This window comes from Homalodisca vitripennis, chromosome 3, assembly GCF_021130785.1.
Source record: "Homalodisca vitripennis isolate AUS2020 chromosome 3, UT_GWSS_2.1, whole genome shotgun sequence".
NCBI lineage: Eukaryota > Metazoa > Arthropoda > Insecta > Hemiptera > Cicadellidae > Homalodisca > Homalodisca vitripennis.
This window is the reverse complement of record NC_060209.1, coordinates 15385345-15404669: the sequence shown is the minus strand read 5'-3', so window position 1 is coordinate 15404669 and position 19325 is coordinate 15385345. Positions and strand designations below refer to the sequence as shown.

At 34.7% G+C, this 19325-nt stretch overlaps 1 protein-coding gene across 2 annotated transcripts in view; it reads left to right on the top strand.

The window, feature by feature from the left end:
• The window catches only part of LOC124356629 (calponin homology domain-containing protein DDB_G0272472-like), a 42127-nt gene that overhangs the window by 22305 nt on the left and 497 nt on the right, over positions 1–19325 (top strand). For both annotated transcript variants that reach the window (XM_046807744.1, XM_046807745.1), the window contains exons 10-19: positions 1060–1179; positions 3142–3248; positions 3436–3532; positions 7758–7909; positions 11630–11730; positions 13288–13499; positions 14061–14198; positions 15148–15324; positions 15766–15903; positions 16578–16691. In XM_046807744.1, the coding sequence (XP_046663700.1) occupies positions 1060–1179; positions 3142–3248; positions 3436–3532; positions 7758–7909; positions 11630–11730; positions 13288–13499; positions 14061–14198; positions 15148–15324; positions 15766–15903; positions 16578–16691 (1356 nt within the window). The remainder of the gene's footprint in view (positions 1–1059; positions 1180–3141; positions 3249–3435; positions 3533–7757; positions 7910–11629; positions 11731–13287; positions 13500–14060; positions 14199–15147; positions 15325–15765; positions 15904–16577; positions 16692–19325) is intronic.

Genomic DNA, 19325 nt, shown 5'->3' with positions numbered 1-19325 from the left:
GTATCATTTGTACCTAACAGTAATCAGTAAGTCTGATCCGTTTTTGTACTTTCAGACGTACAAAAAAATAAAATTAACTTTCTGAAAAGTGTCTACAGCTTTAATAAATGATAAACTATACCCAAGTGCGTATTAGTCCAGAAACAGAGCACTTATTTATACACATAAAATAGATCTATTGTTGCCAGACACCACAGTGAAACAGAGCTAGGATTTACATCGTGGCACTATCAGGACACCTGCAAAATTCCAAAAACCTGTACTTGATGGTACAGTATGTCAGTAAGAAAATTCATTCGAACCAGAAGTGCTCCTACATGAATAAAACCTGAAGTAACAGCCTGTTACAATTTTGCAATTTCGCTTAATCTCTCATCCTCTTAATGATAAACACTGAAATAATATATACCTGATATATGCTTACTGCTAATGGAAAATACATAGGGCTCTATCATATTACATCACCTTAAGTGAATTCACTAAGAAAGTTACGGACTTTGATTTTGAAAATTGCATTGCAAAGCCACGGGTAACTGCTAGTTTATTCATGTAAAGATATTCAAGACTAAGAAGAGGAAAAACCCGCTTAAACAAAATATTACTACACTACAAAGATGCACAGATGCAACATGTGATACACACCATAACTGATAATGTGGAAACAAAACTGGTTCCAGGAACCAGGAAATTCTATGTTCGTTGTTTTTAACTTTATTGCATGCACTTAACAGTTGTTTAAGTTGTAACAGTGTTTTAATGTTCAAATTCGAATAATAGAGTAAATACCAGTTTTTAAATGGTGTGCTTTAATTTTGAAACTTACGAAAAAGCCAATTTGTGTTATCCTAAATTTAGAAATATTTTTTTCCGTGAAGAAAATGGTATAACAATATTAATTTGGAAAAGTTATAAATATTTTACTATATTTTTAAAAATGCTTAAAGAATACTGAAAATAGAATAACCACTTTGAATTTCGAACACAGTATGTGCTTTAGGGTTTACAATAAAATACTCATTTAGCAATTTTATTTATTGATTCTGAATAATTGATTTTCAGGTACTTTCAACTAATACGTTACCTACAACATTGGATGTTGAAGCTCATAGTCAAGCTTCGAAAGGTGTGGAGGTAAATGAAGATAAGGAACGGAATAAAGAAGTTGTAAATGACCTTGAGGTACAATAGTATACTATAACTTGTGTGTAGAATCTTAAAACGCTGTTTTGTCAGACTACCTGGTTTTATTTTAGTTGTTTTAAAGTTATATAAATTGTCAATAAGCAAGTAAAAGAAGTATAAAAGTCGATTCATGTTTGTGATTTGCATAAAAGTTGTATTTGTTAAACAATATTTTTAAACATTTCTCTCTATTTAAACAATAATTCCATGTACCTATAATCATTGAGCTATCTAGTATCTGTCACTTATAATGCTTTAATCATCATTCAATAAGCCTGTTTTTTGCCAAAAACCAGAACATATACAGGTAAACATTACTATAAATCTTAATAGTAAAGTTATTACAATATTAAATTAATATTTAATACCCTCTTCAGTCAATCAATCAATTTCTTTATTTGTCATTTCATAGAGAAATACAAAGGCATCAAAACAGTTTACAGAATGTAAAATTACAATGTTGTTAACATCAGAAATATACATAGTACAATAAAATTGGTTACCTTTTTATATAATGAAATCAATTGCTATTGTAGTAGAACTCAGCTAGGCTGTAGTAGGGTTGTTCTGTCTGTATTTACTGAGCTCTCTTCAGATCCTGTCCTCTCATTCTTCTCAGTTGTTCTAGGAGATGATTATGTAGTCTGCAGCCAATGTTGAGTACAGGATGAGGCGATGTTGAGGTGTAGTGAAGGATGAAGCATGTCTGGTGTGATACCTGTGGATGTTGTTGTGTGGTGTATTTTTATTGTAAGGTTCCCAAAAAATCTAACCTCAGGCAATTTAAATAGTATTTTTTTAAAATAATAACACAGTGTTAACTAGAGCGAGTCAAATCATCTACACTTACATAAACTCCAAGTTAAGTAATGCCATCATAAAATACAATACTAAAAGCTTCAAGTTTGGTTGTCTTGGTTCTTCCGTTCATAAAACTCATTCAGTGAGTAGAATGATTTGTTCTGTTGCCAATCTTGATGCTGTATCCAAAGTGTTTCTTGTCCGTCTTATTCAACTCCTCTGATAATACATTCCAAGCCTTAGAGCCAGCTTAGCTTTGACTATTCTCAGTTGAAGTATGCTTATGCAAGGTGCTTGCATATCTTGTGTTATAGTGGTGTAGCCGTGCATAATTCTCTGCCATTTCCGGTGCTTTAATGCTTCACTGTCGCTACGATGTATAGGTTTATCACCATTAGTCTTTTAAATTGCTTTAAGTTATTCCTGCAAAATTCCCTAAATTTGGAATTACCCAGTATTCTGATGCCTTTTTTTCTGTAGTACGAGTATACGTTCCATATTTCCCGTTGTGGTGCCCCCCCCCCCATACAGTAATACCACAACGAAAGTGTGTTTTGAATAGAGCATTAGACAACTTTTGTTGTACATGTCTCTTATGCCTTTTATCCGCCGCATTATACAGTGTGTTTCAAATTTTACACACTTTGAAAGGATCTTGGAAACTATAAGATATAAAAATTAATGTAGTCAAGTTGAGTAATCAAACACAGCAATATCGAGATTAATGTCTTGGAGTCGTCAGAAAGCTTGAATAGACATATAACTTCCATTATTTTTAATTCAGAAAAATTTAAGTTAATGTTGTCATCCACTGTCCGTACTTTAGTATCTAAAAAAAGTTCTAAAAAGTTTTCAAATAAATTGTCTTTGATTTATCTATTATAATTCATTGTGGATAGCCCAGGAATGTTTGTAATGAAAAAAAATTAGGTTTTATATCCTACTGTTAAACAGTCCTATCCTGAATAGATAAACAAACATTTTAGGTTTATGTCCACACAAAATTGTGTCTATCAAATGTAGCTTAGACGTTACATGAGTGTGTTACCCTGTAATAATACAAATAATGATTAGTAGGTTTTGTGTAGTTTGAGGTGGTTTGTGAGCTAAATCTCTTGTACCTCTTAAAGCTTATTTGACTCCTTATTATATGTATAGGTTGAAGTCCGGAAAGTAACCCTAGATAATGAAGAACTCCGACAGAAGATAAAATTGATGGAAAAATATCACAAGATGGAATTTGAATCTCTGGAAGTCCAGCACAGGTTACAACTATATAGTATTTTGAATTCAAACACCAAAATATGTCCTTTTTAAAAATCATTATAAGTTTTACATTTATTATTAGTTAAATATAATTGTTGCCTCAGCACTTTGTATTGTTCGATATGGATCACATACTTTTACTTTTATACAATCTTAGTTTACAAATTCTTTTCCCCATTCTTTCAGGAGAGAAATCGAGTCATGGGAAGATCGACTTACCAAGCAGAAAGAGCTATCAGATCAACTAAGAGATGAATTCAAAGAAAGGATTGCTCGACTTAAGGTACTTAATGCTATATTCTTTTTTTATTTTCCTTCTTAACCCTATTTTGTTGGTTGGCAAAGATTAAGCCTGTGTGGGGAACTGTTGACACATTGAGTGCTTTGACACATTGAGTGCTCCTGGGTCCGATCCAAGCCACCCCAAACTACTTTGGGTGCACTCGGCTCCATTCAGAGCCAACTTGAATTTTTTCAGGTGCTCTTGACTCTGTACAGAGCCATCTTGAACTACTTTGGGTGGCCCCAGACTCCTGTTAGAGCCACCTTGAACTACTTTGGGTGGTCCCAGCTCCTGTTTAGAGCCACCTGAAGCACTTCAGGTGCTCTCGGCTCCGATTAGAGCCACCTTGAACTACTTCGGGTGCTCCCGGCTACAATTAGAACCATTTTGAACTACGAGGGTCAGTTAAATATAAACAAGACTTTTAACTTATACGTTTATTAAAGCTAAACAATACAATGATTACATGTTACTGCTTTTCTACATAGTCTCCCTCAACTCTCCCACACTTTTCCCCAGCGTGAGGATAGCTTATGGATCCCTTCTTCATAAAAGATTTGAGGTTGTGTCTTGAACCAATTGCACACAAATTCCTGTACTTCCTCATTACTTTCAAAACGGTTTCTCCAAGTGTTTCTTTGAGAGGACCAAAGAGGTGAAAGTCACATGGAGACAAATCTGGGCTGTAGGGAGGATGTTCCAATGTTTCCCAATGAATTTGGCGTAATTTCTCTTGGGTCAAGGCAGCTGTGTGAGGCCTAGCATTGTCATGAAGCAAAATGACATCTCTGATTGGCTGATTACGCCTTTTGTTCCGAAAGGCTGCTTTTGCTTGCTCAAGAAGTTGACAGTAATAAGCAGCGTTCACAGTACGACGTTCGTGTAAAAAGTCAATAAGCAAAACGCCTTTGCAGTCAAAAAAGATGGTGGCAAGAACTTTCCCAGCAGACAACCGTGTTTTGGCTTTCACAGGGCGAGTTTCGTCTTTCCTTCGCCACTCCATTGACGCCATTTTGGATTCAGGAGTGTAGTGTAGTGATGGACCCACGTTTCATCACAGGTTATTATGCGATTTAAAAAACCATTCCCCTCTCTCTCAAGTCGATTCAAAAGCCTTTGGCAAATGTCTCTCCGGGTTTGTTTTTGATCGAGAGTCAGAAGCCGAGGGACCCATCTTGCACAAATTTTCCGAAAACCCAGATGCTCTGTGACGATGGAATGCACACTACCATGACTAATTTCCACTTCACTGGCAATTTCATCTATCGTTAAGTGTCGATCATTTTCAAGAAGTTCACGAACAGCACAAATGTTCTCATTAGTCAAACTGGTCCTTGGACGCCTATTGTGACTTTCATTTTCAACTGTTTCACGTCCGCCTTTGAACTTTTTAAACCCAATCGTACACTTGAGAACGTGATAAAGTCTTATCCCCAAACTGAGTTGTCAGTCTAACAAAAATTTCACTTGGTTTAACACCTTCGTTTGTCAAGAACTTAATAATAATTTGTTGCGCAACTGCAGGTACAACCTCTTGTTCAGACATGGCTACAATGACAAAACAAAACAGCACTGAGAACGCATTGTTGCAGCTTTCCCCCTCCCCCAGGCTGCCCCCTACCACTACTGCAACATGGCTACCTTCTACAACCTGGACGTTGGGTATAGTAATAAAAGTCCTGTTTATATTTGACTGACCCTCGTACTTCGGGTGTTCCCGACCCTGTTCAGAGCCACCTTCAACTACTTCAGGTGCTCTTGACTCTGTTCAGAGCCATCTTGAACTACTTCGGGTGCTCTTGACTCTGTACAGAGCCATCTTGAACTACTTCGGGTGGCCCCAGCTCCTGTTAGAGCCACCTAGAACTACTTTGGTTAATCCCAACTGCTCAGAGCCATCTTGAAGCACTTCAGGTGCTCCCGGCTCCGATTAGAGCCATCTTGAACTACTTCGGGTGCTCCCGACTCTGTTCAGAGCCACCTTGAACTATTTCAGGTGCTCTTGACTCTGTTCAGAGCCATCTTGAACTACTTCGGGTGCTCCCAACTCTGTTCAGAGCCACCTTGAACTACTTCAGGTGCTCTTGACTCTGTTCAGAGCCATCTTGAACTACTTCGGATGGTCCCAGCTCCTGTCAGAGCCATCTTGAACTACTTCGGGTGGTCTCGGCTCCTGTCAGAGCCATCTTGAACTACTTCAGGTGCTGCCAGCTCCAATTAGAGCCGTTCCAAACTACTTTGGATGCTCTTGGCTCCAATTAGAGCCACCTTGAAGTACTTTGGGTACTCCCGGCTCTAATTATAGTCACCCCAAACTACTTCAAGTGCTCCCGATTCCATTCAGAGCCACCTAACTATAGTTACCAAATACGGTCTATCAATTGTAGTAGAACATTTGTCTTCATGTAGTGTGACGTTTTTGACTTGTCCATGTGTTGTTTGACTTGGGAACTAAATAGAAACATTTTTCGTTTCTGTGAAGTGTATTTTGTTAAGTGAAGTATTCAGAGCTCCCAAGTACAGTATTAAGTGTTGTAGCCAAGTAGGGTAATGGATGTTGAACTGCATGGCTTGTTCTTTGACCATGAATTGGAATCTAGTGATTTGAAATTATATCACTTGTATTACAAGCAAAGGATATCTGTGTTTTATATATATATATATATATATATATATATATATATATATATATATATCATTTGTGTTCAGAGTATGTCAAGCATATGATTTTTTCTAGTGTAATAACTAAGAATATCCTGTCCATTTGTAAAATTGATAGAGATTTTTTAACATTTATAAGACAACACCATATATATATTAAATAAGGCTATTGCCATTTATACAATTTAATGTAAATAAAAGTCGTTTGACAGGTATTTGGTCTTCCGATCATATGTTAGTTTGCTTATTTAAACGCATATGTGACAGATACGGCCAAATACAAAATAATTGAATCAGAAAAAGTAAGCGCTCTGTGGTGTAATGGTAGCACATTCACCCGGCAAGTGAGAGATCCAAATTCAACTCCCGGCGGAGCAAGTACTTTTTGTGATTCAATGTTTATTGAAATTATATGCTTGGAACGGTTTTAGACATGAACCCTATATTTTACAGTTTACTTTGAATTGAGTTATTAGTTTTTTTAAATGATGAAGTTTTTGTAAGATATTTATAAATTACATTTATATTTCAAATTTTATTAGTGTTATCGTAGTTTGGAAATCAGATGTCAGTTTACATTGTTTTCATCAGCTGTTCCAAGGGAATCGTGTTTATTGTTGTGTGAGACAAGTGGGTATTATACAGTCTAAAATTCGTATTATACATTTCCTTATATGTGCATAATTTATACTTCAATAAAAAGGTAAATGAAAACACTTTATTTATTTTTAGGCCTCTTCATTTTGGTATAATCTAAAAAAATAAACCTGAAAGGTCTGGAAAGGTGAGGAAACTTCTGTTCTGAATTTTGATAGATACCCTCCTTACAAACAACTTCCTTAAAGACATGAGATACAAGATTTGCATTTTTGACAAATAGGATTTTTCAGTAATCATTAAAGATAACTTTGAAAGAAAAGTTGTAAAATAAATTAGATAAAAAAACCTAATATAAATATCATGCAATAGCTTGTGGGGTTGTGTGCAATGATGTATGCTAAGGTTATAAAAGAAGCCACTATATAAAGAAATACATGGGCCTAAAAACATTGTAATTAAACATGAAATAACTTTTAAGAGGCACGGAGATGGTTTTATAACCACCACCTCATGTGCAATACAAATTTTTGTTTCATATTAGTGTCGAACTTCACAAAATTGTGTTGTTGTTAAGAGATGATAATTGATTTACTTTCAAAGACAAAACCACTATCTTAATTTGGGGTACAAGGAAATAGGAATTAGGAAAATAGGAAATTAGAGGACATTACAAAACAAATTTCCTATGTTCACCTAAGACCAGAGATTGATTTGAAAATGATTTAAAACAATATAAAATCCATGTGTCTGTCATTACATAAAAGAGCATGTATAATAAAGTTCATTACATTTTATTCATTACTGTTACAAAAAACTACATAGCGCAGAATGTAAGTTCTAGTTGAACAGAAATTAGTTTATATCATTATGTTTAAACTGACAATAGTTTAATGTACACTTTCATAGGAACGTCAATGGTTTTTATGAATACATTACTTTTTGTTAAATAAAGTTCAATCTGTAGGAGAATGAAGCAGAGCTGATTAATGAGCACAACCAGAGGGTGCGGAGACTGAGAGAGGAGCAAGCTGAGGACATGAGACAGCTGATGCAATTCCACAAGATGTCCTTAGAGCAGTTCACATTGTTCGGCCAGCTGGTGACTACCTCCTCAAGGTAATGTTTTCATTTTTAATATAGAATCAGGGACCAAGCTTGTGTGGCACTCGAAAGATCGGGACAAAGCTTTATTTCTTCTTAACCCTTTGCGATCAGCATTAAACTTTTTTGCTTGTCCTCTCAAATTGCTAGGCCACTACAGTGGCCATGGCTGTTCTCTGCATCAGGTCAGCGACTTATGACCACGTCCTGTCCTTCAGCTCGTTGGCAGTCCAGCACGTCACATCATTATATGTGGCCTACTGTATTACGCAGCTATAAAATTCAATCTTTATCCAGTTGTGATTGGAAAGTACTGCAATTCTCGGCCAAATAAGTAACTAAATTAATATTTCCCTATTTGCAGCACATACCATAGTAAAAATCATTCAGAATTTTTTTTTTTTTCCCAAGTATCAGTGTTACTGTAGCTGCTATAGTGTATCCATATTAGTTTATTAAAATACTAGTTAGTGCATTCGATAGATACAAAGCTCAAAATTTGGAAACGAGTTTTTGATATTGGTATCAAAAACTCGTATACTCGATCTCTTTGGAGATCTACTTGAGACAAATTGTATTTTCATTCTGCAAATAAAAATACTTTTAAAATAGATCAACCTATAACTTAAATGAATTATTACTTGATTTGTATGAAAGTAAGCAATTAATAACCAATCGATAAAGTTTTAACCTTGAAGCTAATAACATTTGTAAATTATTTGAGGTTTTAGTTTAAATCTCAGTCATTTAAAGAGCCGAAGGTAAAATACTTTATCCTTCTTCTAAATACTTTATACTTAATCCTAGACAAAGCGATGTACATGGTTACACAAACACCAAGTTGTGACGCAGAACACAACCGGGCACTGTGTGTCTCAGTGAGCTTTGGAGAACAATGATAAAGCAGTTGATGGCGGTCTGTGGCGATTGCCCGGGAGATCTTGGAATCAAATTATCTTCTCTCACCTTTCCCTACACAGTTATATCTATGGCAACCACCTGAGATTTCATCCAAGCCGAGCGAGAGATAAGTTTTGACCACATTAGTGGCCTCCCGATCACAAAGGGTTCAAATATGCTTGAAAAATTCGATCTTAGGCATATCGTTAAAGTTGTGCCAATTATGGTCGGTTATCAAACGTACCAAACACAAAGGTTTTGAAATGAAGTTTGATTTAATAAATAAAAGCAAAAGCAAATATGACAAAATAAAATGATCTTACTTGTCGGCAAATGCTGATCCACGTCAGTGGATGCATTACCTGTAAGTGGCGTCTCTATTCATTAAGAATCATTTTAAAGTTCTCTAATGTACTTAATTAGTACTTATGTAATCAGATTTTTTACTCAACTTACATGTATATTTGTTGAAACATCACTACACTAAACTACAGGTCAACAATTTTGGTTATAATAAAACACCTGTTATCCAGTGTTTTAAACACATGACGAACGCAAATTACATATTGACAGGTTGTTGTACAACAAACAGTATGTTAGGATTCGACACTTAACATTTGCTCAGTGTTGCCATCTGTAGATAAAACTATCATGAAAAGATAACCCTAATCAAGACAAAAACTTAAAAATCTGCTAACAAATCTTTGCCCTTCTCCTGGTTGAATTACCATTATGCGCCTCGTGTGCAAGGTTAAATTGATTGGGCCGCTTCGTCGTGGAGGAACACGCTCATGGTTTTACTATTTTAACAACTCTATCCGTACAAAACTACTGTATGTTATATATCGTTGTAAATTTTATTAAATTCCCTATAATATGGTGGCATTTGAAAAATTATTAAGCCTATAAGGTAAACTAAATCTAAATGAATACTCATTTGTACAAGAAATGTTTGTATTATCAAATTAAAATACAACTACAGTTAACTGCAAATAAAATGTCTTGTACAAATAACTGCAAAAATAACATAACATGTCAGTAAAACATTAGCTGCTGCAGGGAGTTACAAACAAGTCTAGTAATTCTATAAAATATCAAGAGGAGTTGAAAGGAATTTTTATGAAAAACAGCTAAATCATTGACAATGAAGAAATAAATAAAACTTTTCATATATTACTAGCTGTTTCCTGTGGCTTCACACGCTTTTGTAAGCTTTGCCTGTGTATGAGCACTTCTGGTTCAAGTGAATTATATTCCCAATGCTGATGTAGAGTTTACCTTGTTGCCACGATCAAGAAAATCTGTCAAAAGTGTATGTTTATAGCCATTGTACCCGTACATGTACTTTATTATAAAGTGGACTAACACTCAAGCTTTGAGTTCAACCAGAAATTTATTTTATAGACAAATATACATCAAAACTTAGTGCCTTCAAATAGTGTTTGGCTATTTAATATACATAACTGTCTCGCAATTGCAGTTTATAATGTGCAGGCGCTTTGATAACTTTTATATTTTGCAGCATTGCCTTGTGGTGAGTTACATCAATGGGCATAGCATATAAACCTTTTCCGAGGAAAAATACACATACATACAAATGTTCATAATGATTGTTCACATAGTTTCTGAGTCTATAAAGGACATACAGACAAAAATGTATTTCTATATATATTTAGATTACTAGATAGCATCTCTAGGCATAAAAACATGCAATGAATAAGGACAACGGTACTGTCAATAGATATTTCCATTAGCAGTTCCAAAAGTAGGCGTATGATGGCAGCACAAAGCAGAGAACAACGATAAAGCAGTTGATGGTGATCTGTGGCGATTGCCCGGGAGATCTTGGAATCAAATTATTTTCTCTCACCTTCCCCTACACAGGTATATCTATGATATGGTGTAGATTCGGTTTTGTCAAATAGCTTCTACAGAGATATATCTTTTTGAAGGTTTAAGGTATTATAACTGTTTTAGCTGACTGACTGTTTATATATATATATATACTTTGTTGTTATCTTTATATAATTAATTTAATGGTATTTTAACGGCAAATTTGTGTTTTTATTTGACAGTATTCTTATTATGATGATTCTTATTATGAAAGTAATATTACTTGACACTATTCTTGTACATGATGTGTATTTCACAAATAAAGACTTTTTGAATCTTGAATCTTAGCCTTTAGCATTATTTTTATAGTCAACCTGGAATCCTGCTAAAGTGCTTAGGGCAATAATGCATAAAACGATTGTGGATTCATAACTTTTATTTTTACACTCAAACTGACAAAACTGATAAAAAAGTATTTCATTTTTTAAGTGAACATATTTTTTCATAAATTTGGACGTATGAAAACATTTAAAAATATTGTATTTTTTAGGTAAATTTAACATATTTTTACATTAACATGTTTTAGTTTTCACAGCTTTTACAAATTAGTTACCATGTGTAAAAAAGTTCATTTTTCACCATCACCAATATGCTTTTATTGTTCATTTAATTAATATGCCTAGATTCAAAATTCATCTCAAATTACCCATCTCGTACTTTTATAATATAGTAATGTTGTGGTAACTAGCTAGCAGTGCCATCTGATGTGTACTGCCAACAATACTGAAATATTCCCGTTTCCTATTTCTTCAACAACAGAGTTTTCCATAAATAAGCTGAAGAAGACCGTGTTAACAACTTTTCTGAGTATTGTCTCAATAACATTTTCCCTCATAGTAAGTGTTTTGGACAATATAGTTGAAATTTACCACTGACAAATATTGCCTACTAATTTTTAGACCGATTTAGAAAATTTAAAAAAATGATTTTACTACTTTTTAGAGAAGAACACAAACCACCTGTCCAAACTTGGAAGCCTCTAGAAGCTAATCAGATATCTGAGAAAGAAGAGGATCTCCATAGGAAAGAAAAGATGTTGAATGGTGAGTGATCGTCTTAAGTAAAATGATCATCACTTTTAAGTCGACTCTTCCACACAAACTTGGAAGCTGAAGACATTTTCCACCTCCCATGGTGCATGCAGCATGTGTTGTGTCATGCTCTTGGTTCAGTCCAGTCTGGACTTCATGCTTTTGCTGCATCAGTCAAGTATATGCTAGATTTTGACCTACAACATACTCTGTTATCTAAATTTGGTTTAGTGTGTGGCAACTTCACTTCAAGTTTAAAACACTTTTCAGTTTTACATATTTTGTGTATGTTTAACCTTACATCTTGAGGATTTCTAACACCTGAAGAAGAGGAGAGATTACAATTCTCGAAATGTAGTGGTATATTTTTATAACATATAACAACAGCAAATGTTCAATTTTTATTTTCACACAAAACCAAGTCACTGACTACCTTGTATACAGGAAGTGAAATAATTACAACTTTATTTTGAAAATGATCAGTGAATAGAGACGTTTAAAATGAGGTACATGCTCAACCTACCTTCACATTTTAAAATCTTTCTAAAATGACAACTACCCCCTCCCCTCCCACAAAAGTGCCATTTTGGAGTACTTTTTGCTGTTAAAAATTATTTTCCTTAATTCTTTGGGGTCGGAATATGGGAATTTTTATTAAAGCGAAGAAGGTAGGTTTCTTGGTTCTGCCACTATACATAAAGGACGGATGGTCTGCCTCACTGTGTATATATACAGGGTGTTTCAAAAGTACATTACAAAATTCAAGGAAGTGATTAATCATGCTAAAACAAAGAAAAAATTCCTATAAACAAATGTCCTAAAATGCTTTGTATTCAGTCTGTATATATGTTTTGTGTTTTTTATGTAAAACTCATAACACAAAAGTTCCTTAAGCTACAGAATTGCAATTTTGCATGACTATTTGTCTATTTTAGATGTAAAACTTTGCAAAATATGAATAAAATATCTTTACTAGTTTCAAAATGGTGTCTGTTTAAAAACGTTGATGCTATATTTCATAAAAACCAAAGAAGATATGGAAAAGTTATTAGAAATATAAAAAACAGTTTGTTAGCGATGAAACGTTTGACTCCTCAGTTGTTAAAACATTTTAGGAAATGTGTTTATAGGAACGGTTTTTTTGTTTTTGTTTTAGCATGTTTAATCATTTTATAAAACTTTTTTAACATAATTTGTAACACCCTATATATAGGAAAGACAAAAAGACTTCTTAAATCCTTTAATATTTCGACTGTTTGTTGTTATCAAAAAGGTAACAACATGTAAGTGTTATAAAATTAACAAAGTAAACAAAATATATAACACGACAAATTATAAACACAATACATTTGAGTGTCATCTGAACATTTTAAAAATAAAACAACTTCAGCATGATGAGGTGTGAAATGCGTCTTATATAACTGTGAGGGCTTTGACCACAGTATTTAAACAACATTACATATTAGAATTTAAGTTGCATTAAACCTTATATTACTGAACAGAGCTTAATTTTCCATTCATTTTTTCATTTGGTGGATGTAATAACTATTCCTGAGTTTTGTGTTGCAGCACTCCAAGAGAAGTTGGAGAAACAGAGAGACTCGTCTGAAAAAGAGTTAGAAGAAATGGAAGCAAAATTGCAAGATGAAAAAATAAAGAACGAAGAAATATCAAAACAGCTAAAACATGAACAAACTCAGCTCAAGTACAAACAACAACAGCTAAATCAGGAAAAAAAGTTTATGGAGGAACAGTATTACGTTCAGAGGAAAAGCCTCGAGGTAAAGTTTCAATCATTATTTTGGAATTCAGTTACATAATATTGATTTGTTTGAAAAAATTAAGTTTAGCACTAAAAACCGCAATGATCCATCATATTCAAGACGAACAGAAAACATATCAACATATTTTGTTCGTTTTTCTTGCATTTTATAGATTGTTGTCTTGTTTAAAATATTAAATTTCTATAATTAGCCTTCAACAATAATGTGCACAGTGAGAGGAAGATAACATACGAATAAATGTCTTTTGATGTGCAATTTTCATGAGTCACAGACTGTTGCCAGTCATTCACAGTTGCCTTTGACTAGTCATATACTATTGCATCAACTGTGTACAATACGATGCCTGTGTCTTTATCCAATAGTACACTAGGGACTTGATTATCTGGAATGCAGCTACCCAATGTTCTAAACTATCCAAAGTTCTGAATTATCCAAAGTTATAAACTATCCACAGTACATTATAAGACATCTTATTTTGAATTGATTAAAGAAAATATATTTGTTTTTAATTTTTTGTGCTCAAGATATCTGTAATTACTTTTGATTTGTTATGTATAGGAGATGCAAGAGAAGGTGATGTCTGAACAGACCCAGCTGGCAACAGACAAGTTGTCATTGGCCGAAGAGAGAGCAAAACTGGATGCACTAGCCAAACTACAAGGAGTTAGCGGCACTGCATCTTTTGATATGATACAGGTACTGAATTGTACTATTGTAACACTGATCTCTACTAGATTTCGATACCAATAACTTCCAATTTAACTATTTATAGACATGCAACAATTTCATTTCTCCTAGGACAAGAAGCTTATAAATTACAGTTAGTCCTATAAGAACCTTAGCGCTGCTTCTGGAGTGATAGGAAACTCAGGATGGGTAAGGTTGGGGGGTAGGAGCCGCCTCCTATCGAGATCCATGAGGAAGAATTAGGGCACTAATCTCAAAGTCATGTCTCCCCGGAAGAAGGGGAGGCCACCTCTGAACCAGCCTCTCCAGTCAAAGTAGGCAGGGGGTGGCACACCCTTGTTGAGACTAGCAAGAACCTCTGAGGTTAGGGAACAAACCCCACCAACTCCAACAGTCATCTCCCGCAGCAGACTAGACCTATCAAATTGCCCTTGAACCCCAGAATGTTGAAATTTGCGGTTAGTAATGTGCCGCTCCTGGACATCCATAAGGTTGCCCAGATTTAAGTGACACATCGGGTTTTGCTGTGCCCAGTGGTAGGTTCAACTGGAAGGTATAAACCAGCCAGAAGTGATCCCTGCTGGGTAAGACATGCAGCAATGTTCACTTTTCAATTAAGCTGGTTTTCTTATCTTCTTGGTATCGGGAGCTACTTAGTTGAATAAAATATTGTGATTTTACTCAACCTGGAGTGCAGAAACACTCAGGGGCACTGCAGTAATTAACATGGCTGTATCGTTGATCCAAGTATCAATCCAGAATATTGTTTGGAATTTTTTAAACACCAGTAATATTGTATATCAATTAGCTTTAATCAAGTCTAATTGCATAGCAAGAAATTGATAAAAAGGAAATTTAAATGTTTATAAATGATAATCTTTGATCCTAGGCTTCCTTTTATCCTCCTCAATATCCTTTTGATTCTATTTACAACAATTACTACCTCAATGTGTTGCAGGCCAAGGCAGAAGTGCATGGAGCTCTTGAAGCTGCCCGGACAGTCGAAGCAGAAGCTGTGGAAGAGAGGCGGAGACTGAGGGAGAGGGAACGTTTGCTGGAGACTCAGCGGTGGAAACTACGTGAGATCGAAGAGGACTTAGCTGCAAAATCTGATTACTTTGATCGTGTTGTGCAGGTAACTCACCAAAAAGTGTTGTGTAGTACATTTTGTTAGAAATGTACCAATTGTAATTCTGTGGTTCAAACATACAAGAGAGTTACGTATGACAAATCAGATTTAAAAATTATATAAAAAAAGTTATTTTGTATTCTTAAACTTCCAAATTTTACATAGTATAATTCCAAGTACACTATTTATTTATTTTACACACTACACCACAAAGGACAAATTAATATTCAAATTACGTATGTCTAACTGTTATTAAAAATAAACAAATTTACTTGTTGTAATTAGTGTCTGACTATGATAGCCTTGCTATTGGAAGACCTCTCGAAATAAAAATTTTCTTTAATATTGGTCGTTGTGATTTTGTAATATAGTGATTGAAATAAATAAACCCAACAATGCTCCTTCCTCAACATATATAATATGTCATGTTTTCTGTTATCTTCCAAGGCAGCACAGGCTAGTCAACAAGATAGCCAGAAGGCTCTGGAAGAGGCGAAGGAGATGGAACAAAGAGCAAATGAGAAGCTCCAAGAGGTAGAGAGAAGGAGGAAAGAAGTTCTGGAGAAAGAGCAGAGCTTGATACGAGTAAGTGATAGAGGTTGCACCAATCAGAATGTTTGTATATGTTTTTATTTTTACAACAACTTTAACTGTAACGTTAACTATCATTTATTCTTTTGGTTTTCAAATGTATTTATTATGTAAATTATGATATTATAAGTTTTGTACACATATGATATGTATGTGTTTATGAGTTATGTTTTGTACACATAATGTGGTATGGTTGATTCAATTAAGTTTCGAGTTAAGCTCCAGTTCACCTTTCTTTTATTGCAGTGTCTGGTATCTGAGTAGAAAATTCGGTTGCTCCATTGTGTTTAGAGATCGTGTCTATCACATCATAGTACACTCATTTGTGTACCTGATGAGACAACGAGACTTACCACTTCACCTATTTATAGGTGTGTCTCTGATGTCAAAACGATGTAAATGTTTCATTTTGAGCTTCTTCATTGTCGACTTACTTTGGATCTCTTCAGACAAATGTGACTCCAGATTCCAGGAGTCAAGTCTGAGACAGCGTCTGGTATCTGACGCTGCAATAAAAGGAAAGTGAACTGGAACTAAACTCGGAATTCAATCATATTTTGTATACAATTATAGACTTGAATCTTGCTTAGCGACCTTAAAATAACAAATTCATTAAAACTGGAATGTAAAAAAAAAAAACTGTGGTACCATTTCAATTTTGATTACAGTTGAAACTGGATATTACCAAGGAAGAAATGCGACTAGATAAGAAAAGACAACAGTTGGAGCTTGTCCTTCCTAAGCTGTCATTTGATGAAGCTCTCACTCTGCAGCCAATAAAGGTATACAATTATACACTAAACAAATGTTTGTATTATTTATAATATTCATGAAAAGTTTTATTTAGGTCAACATTTACAGTCATTAAGCCATTAGCACTCGAAGGGTGGGGCCGGCCCGCCGAGGTTCTTGCAAGATGGGATCAACCCGCCTACTGTGTAGCTGTCGTTTAATGCGTCATAGAGCGAATATTTCACTGAAAACCGAATATAATCTTAATATATACTTCAATACATGATAAAATTGAAATAATCGACTTTGAGACAACTGATTGCTTGTAGTGCAATTTTTACTATCAATATCTTACTAAGGTAATCATGTTTTTAGACTTTGTACATTTATTTGAAATTATTTATTGTACAAGCTTTTTTCTATCGTACAGGAATTGAAATGATATTTATATGCATCCACACAGAATAATGTAGTATCTTGAAACATGTAAAAACATACAATTTGAGGCATTTCCTGTTACTTTTTAAATAAAAAAACTAATAAAGTGTTTTACAACTTCACATTTTAAAATTTATTTTTGGTTTTTTGGAGTGGGAGGGGGAGTCACATGATCAGCCATACGACGGCCTTATTGCGTTTGTTCTGTGGCTCTGCCAATACAAATCGGATTTATTTTCTAGCCACACCTTGTGTGTTAGGGTTAAAACATTGTTTAATGTTTAAAAAAAAAATTGTAGAATAGAAGACAAGAAACTGACTTAATTTTGAGAATTGGTACTGTCAAGTCTATTTGGACCAACTATTCTATTTTATAGGCAGTAGAAAGGTTAAACTTAGAAGGATGCCAATTAGTGATAGTCAAATCTAGAATTTTTTAAAATCAAATCCAATCCCAAGTTTTTAATAAAATTCTATTCCTGGTTCTCAAGTTTTTAATGCTCCTAAGTATATTTTTGATTGAATAAAATCATCACCAAACCAATTTCTACCATTCTTAAACCTCTGGGGGCTGTTCAATAACACAAGAAGTAATCCAGTAGTACCACCTTATTTTAAAGGGATTTGCAGGTTCTGGGAAATGGCTATATTTAACATCTTCACTGCTGGTCTATAATATGATATATATGTAACAGAGTGAGACTGAACAGATGTGCTTAGCTTCTGTGCTGTTTGGCATCTGCTCTCTGCTGCAGTCAATGTATTAAAGAGGACACACAGGTTGGATGCCCTCTGCCCTCTGCGTAAAACATAGGGCTGAAGTTTCAAAATGTGTTATAAATAGTACTTTGTATCAAATCCACAGAAACTTAGATTTTTAGTGTCTGAATGTTAATGAATCGTTAATTATACAACTATTTTTTAAAACTAATGGTTTATAATTTATATTTATTTGTATTTTCCAATGAAAAAATGCTATAAACCATTAGTATTAACAGATAATCATGTATTTAATCATTCATAAGCTTTAAAACACTAAAATCTGAGTTTCTGAAGTGAAACAGTTTTAGATTTGAGACGAGTACCTATTTACAGCAGTTTTAAACTTCAGAACCATGTTATAAGTGGAGCCTCAGAAGCAAGACCGGTAGCTGTCCTGTGTACTCTATTAAGAACTAAAGTATCATATCTTCTACTTTAATTGGTAGAGTATAAAATAGACTTACAATAAATTATTAGATAGAATACAGGGTGAGGCAGACTAACCGTCCACGATGTATAGCGGCTGAACCGCTTAAATTAAATAACCTTAAATTCACAATAACAAACATATATTAATTGAGATAAAAGCCATGCGATACATGTATACAAAATTTTATTGAAATCAGTCGAGTGGTTTCGGAGATTAGCATAAACAAACATCGTGATACAAGATTTTTATATATAAAGATTATTAGTTTTATTTCATATTTTAATTTAGGCTTAACCCATTGCGGATCACTGATGAGCTGGGCTCGTCACGCAGCGGCCGGGCCTAACGATGACGAGCTCAGGTCGCAAAAGCGGTCTGCTTTTAAGTTTCCCTCCAAATAGTTCTATTAATGTCTGATAGATCGGGCGATCGTCTTCACTTGTCAACTAAGAGTGTTTAAGAACGGTCTAGTTTTATAAAACTTTTAACGGTATTAAAAGTTTTATAAATATCCTACAGATCGCAGTTGTATGTCGAAGTTAAAAAATCATTCATATGAGTTTACTCTCTGCTTTTTAGCGCTTCTGATTGGGTGTTTTCCTCAGTTGTTTTTATAATACTTTTGAGATTAGTGACACAGAACTAAACGACGCAGACGTACATGTTGGCGGGTTTAGTCTAGACAATGGCCCGGATGTTGTAATCGCTTCGCCCGAGCCGCTTTATTTAGACTATGATTCAGACATCATCCCTGCCACCCCGTAACCTTGCTCGCGTGTTATCGTTCCTACATCACGGATACCCCAGCAGGCCCATGTTCCATCTGAACGAATACCTTCACAGCTGAATTTTCTAGTATACAATAGCGAGTGATACGATGTGGCGCACCGTTCGTGCGGCCGCTGACTGTAAATTAATTCGTGCCCGCTGGTGGCCGCGCGCCAAAACAATACGATCCGCAATGGGTTAATATTATGACACTTTTCAGTGTACAGATTGTGTACTAAATGAATAGATGAATATTGAATTGAATTAAATAAACATGCCGCTATGT